General features: G+C 43.6%; 1 protein-coding gene across 2 annotated transcripts in view; it reads right to left on the bottom strand.

The window, feature by feature from the left end:
• The window catches only part of unc13c (unc-13 homolog C (C. elegans)), a 122,062-nt gene that overhangs the window by 10,869 nt on the left and 103,693 nt on the right, over window positions 1-7,500 (bottom strand). For both annotated transcript variants that reach the window (XM_030377289.1, XM_030377290.1), the window contains 4 exons: window positions 7,198-7,335; window positions 5,278-5,401; window positions 4,331-4,390; window positions 2,668-2,748 (listed from right to left, as the gene is read on the bottom strand). In XM_030377289.1, the coding sequence (XP_030233149.1) occupies window positions 2,668-2,748; window positions 4,331-4,390; window positions 5,278-5,401; window positions 7,198-7,335 (403 nt within the window). The remainder of the gene's footprint in view (window positions 1-2,667; window positions 2,749-4,330; window positions 4,391-5,277; window positions 5,402-7,197; window positions 7,336-7,500) is intronic.

Raw genomic sequence — 7,500 nt, 5'->3', positions numbered from 1 at the left:
CCATTGGGAAACACACAGCAAGGGGTTCCCTCTTCAGGGAAGGAAAGGTGCACATCGGGGCAAAGAAAAGGGTGTAGAAAACTATTTTTCTTTGGTGTAAAGCATTTTCAATCGAGCTTGAGCCAAGCTTATGATATTATATATTACAGAAAATGTGTACCAAAGATAATAACCTGTCTAGGACACAGTATTGTTTTCTATTGCATAATAGTATGACTATGGTTGTGGTATTGGTGACATTCTACACAATAGTATGACTATGGTTTTGGTATTAGTAATGAACTACACAATAGTATGACTATGTGGTGGTATTGATATACTATTATGTAAAATGTAGTTGATGCCCCTTTTTGATGGTAATAGTGCATTTACTTACTTTTAAATAGCATGCCTATGTTGCAGTGATGGGAATATATGGGCAATATTGGGAATATATTCTACAATACTCTGACTACGGTTCCAGTGTGAGGAATAGACAGCACAGTATAAAGTGAATATCCTCCACACAACATTACTCTGGTCATTCTTTGAAGAATATCCTCCCAAAAAAGACAGACTGTCCATCTGGGCGACGGTACAAATGGAAGGGGGACGGTAATAGCCCCCTCGCTAGGTAATTGCCATGAATTTCCCTCCGAGTGCCATACTCGGGTGGTTAATGTGCATTTGCGCTGATAAGCCTGATAGAGCAGGACGAGCAGGGCGTTGTTTTGCTGTCACCACTTGCCACTGCAGAAGGTGGATGTGGGGAGAAGGCCATGGCTAGATCTCATTAGAAGCGGCGCCCAGATGCTGGGAGGCATCCGGAGCTGCCAGTCCAGCCCCACTATCTGCTTTTAAAACCCAATTTCATCGTTTTCAAAAGGTCATGTGAAGCCGTTGAGCTAATGAAGGATTATGTGAGCTTCGAGATCAGGCTAGTGTGTTGCCATTTGCTTTGAATTGACAACAGGAGCACTGGTCTAAGAAAGCAACTTTCTTCTCAAGTACAATGAGATGGGCAGAACGGTAGTCGTCCCCCTTGCTCGGGGGAAGTCCGTGCATTGGATCACGAGTCTCTGAAGAGTCATGTCACCAACTTAAAGGTTAAGGAGAAAGGCTGGAGGCCAGGAGGTTGATAGCGCAAAGCTGACATGCTCAGCAGAATGTCTAGAGATAAACTTTGAATGCAATGGCATTCTGCTAACCTCTTCAGGGAGTAAGGTTTCTAGACTATTCTATTGAGTTGTTTGAAAGTGTTGAGAGTTGGGCCATTTACAGTGGTTATGTTGAATGATATAGAAGATGAACTTAGATGGTAAAGTGGAAGCAATCTCTAAGCCCCGGTTATGAATAGGCTGAAATATATCGGTCATAACAGAGCTGTAATAAGCTGGAGCGATGAAAACATAAACGATTCTCCCACAAAAATCCAATCGCAAGAAAAGGGAAGAAGAATAGATGATCACAAAGCATAGAGTAGCATTCGAAGGGACTGAATCCTATCTCTCTCTCGCTTTTTACCATCCCAAGCCTTTGCATTTAAGTGCAGAGGTTCATGTTCAATTTTCATGTGGGTGCAGTGCCTTATTCAGCTTTCAACAGAGCGATTTATAAATGTCTTAAGCCATCATTAAAAGAAAATACAGAGTTTTCTTAGGGAGTTCCTGCTCCTGCAAAAATATATTTTGTTATCAGTTTAAATAAGTACTAACTCAACCTGTACCGTTAAATCTCCTCTTTTCATTTAGAGACACAGTATTAAATTAACCCTGCGGCTCGACTTCCAGCCCCCCGTCCCCCCCCCATCGGGTGAGATATTACCAAACAGCATTCATTCGGGAGTCTCATTAGAATGCAGACGAAGAGAATGTCAGGTGTGAGATTGATCTAAACCTGAGTACGGTCTCCATAATCAATTCTTCTCCAATCAAACCACACACGGCAACCACACACACACACACACACACACACACACACACACACACACACACACACACACACACACACACACACACACACACACACACACACACACACACACACACACACACACACACACTGCAAGCCCCAGGTGACCGCAAGAACTCACAGTGCAGCGTAATCTGAATGCCTCCTCCAAAGCATCATCTGCAGCTCTCACCTACATGGATCCGGCACTGCCAGGAATTACCTTGAAGCTGTCCCAGATGCACACTGCGCACCAGGGAGACAGCCGAGCTGAATTCAACTAGGCAGCTGTACACCACTTAAAGCTTGAAGAAAGCTCCGGCCAAGCTTTTCATATTGATTATATAACAGAGTTGGGCAGCTGACTGAGTCCAAGCACAGAGGGGTGGGTCAGAGTATTTTGAAGATGCTGCCGATACTTTTACATCTGTAGGTCAAATTCTGTTGTGGTAGTCGGGCATCTACCTCATTTTCCAGAAGCACACAAGTAACCATGACAACATGCAAGGATCACACGCCATTGCGTGTTCCGAACAAGGTGCGGCCGAAGCGCGAGACGTTCCAGCAAGCACTCCGAATCAAACGTGGGATATGAGGATGTTTTCAGATGCACAAGGAGATGTACAGCTCAAACCCCGTCTCTCGCTGGCGATCTTGAGTACTCCACGTTGTGCCTGTTCACCGAAGCCAGACGCGAAGTGAAGGAAATCAGTGCAGCCGGGAGCAGGGAAGTCTCACCTTGATGGTGGGCAGCACCAGATCCATGGCTGCACACTGCCGTGGAGTCAGGCTTCTGGCCTCCTCCCTCGTCACATGCTCCTGGGGGGGGGGGGCGACAATAAGCAAATGGCAGGGTTCATTAGAGTTAAACATGTGGTCGTTTTGACCATGAATATCATCGTCTTGCTGCATTTTTGCGAGGGACGATGAAAAAGCGATGACAGGTTAAGGACACAAGTCCTTGATCACGCGCTAATGAATTCAATAGAAAAGGAAAAACAGGAAATCTGACGTCTATTCACTTGCGTCTAGCCAACCACCAAATTCCCTATCTAGAAATCCAAGATTGAAAAAGAAAGATCAAAAGATCTCTGCTGTACATTCCCATAACACACACACACACACACACACACACACACACACACACACACACACACACACACACACACACACACACACACACACACACACACACACACACACACACACACACACACACACACAAGCACTATCCCTTTTGTGCCTCAGCACAGCCCTCTCTGCCTTCCACCACAAGGCTGGTTAGTAATAGGCCATCAAGAACCTTTTTGATGATCCGTTCCACTGCTTCACTGCTCCACTACACGGCGGGAAAAACTCCCACAGGCCATGGGACCAATTAGGATCCACGCTGGACCCGCGTAGCATTTCGCTTAGCTTTGGGTCGCTCTGTGTAGGGCCAGCGTTGGGATTGCGGTGGAACATGACTGGCATGAACACAACACGTCAACGGGAGATCTGGGGGATGGTACAGCGCATCTGTTTACATCCCGGGAATATTGCACACACTGAGCCGACTAAACCCTAAATACCGTGTAAACACTGTAGGGACGGGGTCATGCAGATGCCACGGAACCACGTGGGTGACAGCGCCATGCAGGGCATAATGATGATCATCATCAGTTGCTGTTTGAAGACGGTTCCATGGGATTATAGCAAAGCAGTAGATAACGAGAGATCTGATCTCAGCACTGCCCTCAGATGTCAGTGTTCTCCATTGTGTATTTAGTTAGAGGTAGCAAGATTGCGTGTGTACACAATTATATATAATATTGCCATATTGATAGCCTTTAGATCATCGACCAATGAACCATGGGTCGTCATCCAGTTCACACGTGTTTAATTAGATGTTTAGTTGGAAGGTTTATTTGTCCTACCAATACCGATACGATACACTACATTATTTGTCAGTTTGGGCCGAAATTAGTTTTGCATCCCTGGGAAGCTCATTTAAGGAAAGGAGTACATATAAATACATATAAGACATAAAGCATCAATAGACAAACATGTGATGGGGGATTTGTAGTCCTTCAGGTCAATGAGCTCAATCAGATTCGGCAAGAAGATACCCCATCAACCGAGTTTGACTCCGCTGATATTGGTCTCACCGCGCCCCCTGTGGCCCCTGTGTGTCGGTGCTTCTCCTTTGAACGTATCCCTTGTTCTGAGGTGACTCGGAGATCAACTAAATGCGTGCGCGGTGCACGGCGGTGGCACGTCGCGCGCCACGAGAGGAGAGCTAGAGCGGAGCTATTAGCGCTCTGTTTGGAACCAGCGGGAGCGTTTTGGTGCGCGAGGGATTGGGGAAGTGCTCGTGCTAGGCGCGGGGGGAGGCCGTTTTCGGTGCCTCTCTGGGAGGTACCTTCAGTTTAGACAGCTGTCCCAAGTCCTTGGCAGCGTTGAAGATCATCTGAGCCCCTTGCTGTTGGGAGAGAGTGGACGGAGGAGGGAAACGTGGTTTAGATCAGAGCTCACAGTGTATCAATAGATCAATGCAGTAAGGAGTTAATGACATGTTCAAAGTACGAAGGAAAAAACATTGGATAAAGTGAATATTTGCCTGTTTAAGCTGTTCCTTTTTAGGGTTAGGGTTAAGATATAGTAATTAAAGGAACTGCGTGCATTCAGGAAAATAAATAAAGATAGTGTCGATAATTCTTGCAACATAAGTGTGTGCAAGTGTGTACGTGTCTTTTTGTGTGAGTGTGCAGAGTGGGTGCTATATCTATTTCGAAATGCTTGTAAACGTGTGAACCATGCAATCTGTTGCTCTAAATATATGCTCTATATGCGCCTCATCTCCTTGCTTAGTGTTCCCCTGACATGTCCTCATGGCTTTATGTGGGCTTTTGTGTTTAATGTGACCTTTATGTCATGTTATATGGTACATAGTGTGGCACAGTTAACCCAAGGAACAGCATTAGTATTCAAAGTCTGTCTATTATATGCCATTAAACAGATGTGGATGAATCTGTATTGTCTCTGGTGAAGAAATCAATCAATATATAAATAAATTAATTAATTATTTACTTCAGAAATATGATTGAGATGAGGTCTAAATCATCACCATCATCAGCATCTACTCGCAATAAAACAACACAGTGGGAGAGAGAATGAGCGATAGAGACAGAGAGAGAGAGACCATAAAGAGAGATAAAGTCGGAGGTAAGGAGAGCGAGAGAGAGAGAGATAAAAAGAGACCCACCCAAAGAGAGATAAAGAGAGAGAGGCAGAGAGAGAGACTCAAAGAAAGATAGGGAGTGAGAGAGCCAGATAAGGAGACAGATAAAGAAAGAGATAGAGACTCACACTCTGGTCATTGAGGGGTGGCAGAACAATTGTTCTCTCGATGGTGTTCAGAACAATTTTCCACAGCTCTTTGAGCACTCGCTTGAGAACGGTCTTCTCGCAAATCTTGGCAAATAGCATCAAACTGTAAAGTGGCGAAAAGCAGAGCAATTGTCAGGTAATAGCATCCAGCAAATGTCCCCTCCTGGCCAGAGGTATCTCTGGCACAAAGGAGTGTCATAGAGGAATAAAATGAAAGAAAACGTAGGGTGGCATGAAGAAATACACGGGAGGAATCCAGGATCCTTGATCTTTAATCTCACGAATGGGTCTGGTAGATATGTGGGACGATTTAGTATTTGCATCTCATTAAATGGATTCCCTGTAATACCCCACTGGCCTCTGTGATAAACTGACAGGGTCTGTACACGGTCTCTCGTGGATCCACTACATATATACACGCACACTAGTTTAAGGTTGGACAGAATTGATTCTTAGTTTTATAGGTTGCTGCTGCTGGGATTGCCCGGGCTGATTCCCCGCTTTATAGGGGAGACAGAGGAGAGAATGTCCTCCGATGATGAAGGACTCTGGGTTAGGTGGAAACGACGGATAAGGCCATTTCAATTCTCTCTCTGAAAGTATGTATATAGGAAGAGGGAAAGAGAGAGAGATAGAGAGAGAGAGAGAGAGAGAGAGAGAGAGAGAGAGAGAGAGAGAGAGAGAGCGAGAGAGAGAGAGAGAGAGAGAGAGAGAGAGAGAGAGAGAGAGAGAGAGAGAGAGAGAGAGAGAGACAGGGACAGAGAGACAGGTAAATAAAGGGAGAGAGAGAGAAATACAGGTAGAGAGGAAGACAGCAAGAGAGAGAAAAATAAAGGGAGATAGAGGAAATAGCAATGCCCTCGTCTTAAAAAAATTCTGAGTTGTTGTTTGAAGACGTGTCCATGGGATAATAGCAAAGCAGTAGATAACTAGAGATCTGTTCTCAACACTGTCCTTAGATGTAAGTGTTCTCCATTGGGTCTTTCTTTAGCGTTATCAAGATTGTGTAGACACACAATCTTGTTATTATTATTACGTTGAAATATCTTGCCATATTATTTTTATCAGACAAATATTCTTAGGTCGCCTCATCACAAGATGGTGGTTTGCATTAACATTTAGATGCAATAAGACTGCCCTTTCTTAGCACCCAGACGGGTTATCTGCATGGGGGGGGGCACAGTAGAAGGATCAGGACAGTGGCGGAAATTAAAAAGACGGATTTAAGTAAAAACTACAAAAATGACAAACTAAAGGATATCCATACTCCCAATCTAACTAGCATTATTCTTAATAAATGTTTAAATATTAGAAACACATTTATAGTTCTAAAGTTATATTGTTCTATAAAGTAGATAGTCATATAGTTCTACTATATAGTGATAGCTCTGTTTATGTTATAGTTTAAGTTCTATATAGTTAAATAGTTCTAGTTCTGAATTGATTATTCCTATCTAGTTATATAGTTGTAGTTCTATATAGTTCAATATATATAGTTACATAGTTCTTTCGTTACATAGTTCTAGTTTTATATATCATTCTGGTTCTATACAGTTATGGTTCCATATAGTTCTATAGTTATAGTTCTGTATAGTTGTACAGTTATAGTTCTATATAGTTGTTTAGTTATAGTTCTACAGATTTATATAGTTATAGTCGTATAGTTCTAATTCTATATAGTGATACAGTTGTAGTTCTATAAAGTTATAGTTTTAAAGTTACATTGTTGAAGTTCTATGTAGTTATCGTTATCTTTAGTCATACAGGACTAGTTCTTTATAGTTGTAGTTCTATAAAGTTATAGTTTTAAAGTTACTTTGTAGAAGTTCTATGTAATTATAGTTGTAGTTCTTTATAGTTGTAGCTCTATATAGTTCTACAGTTGTAGCTCTCGCTCACTTCTTATCGAGGAGATCCATCAGCGGTCTGAGCACCGACTCGGCGTCCATGGCGGGGTTGCTGCCCTTCACCTGGCCCTTCATCTGGACCAGCTCCTGGTTCATCTGCTTCACACAGTCCTCGATCACCGGACTGAAGCTGAGAGGGAGAGAGCCCCGACGGAAACCAACAACAACAAGTCATTTGATAGCGAGTTGGCGAGCGGCGGGGAGAATAAAACACAGATGCTTCGGGAGGACGGGAGCGGCCTCTCTTGTTGGAATTAGATTACAGTTCAAGTGCTCTTTGGTCAGGAGATGGAGC

The sequence above is a fragment of the Gadus morhua genome, chromosome 14 (genome assembly GCF_902167405.1).
Source record: "Gadus morhua chromosome 14, gadMor3.0, whole genome shotgun sequence".
In the NCBI taxonomy this organism is placed as follows: domain Eukaryota; kingdom Metazoa; phylum Chordata; class Actinopteri; order Gadiformes; family Gadidae; genus Gadus; species Gadus morhua.
This window is presented reverse-complemented; position numbering and strand designations above follow the sequence as displayed.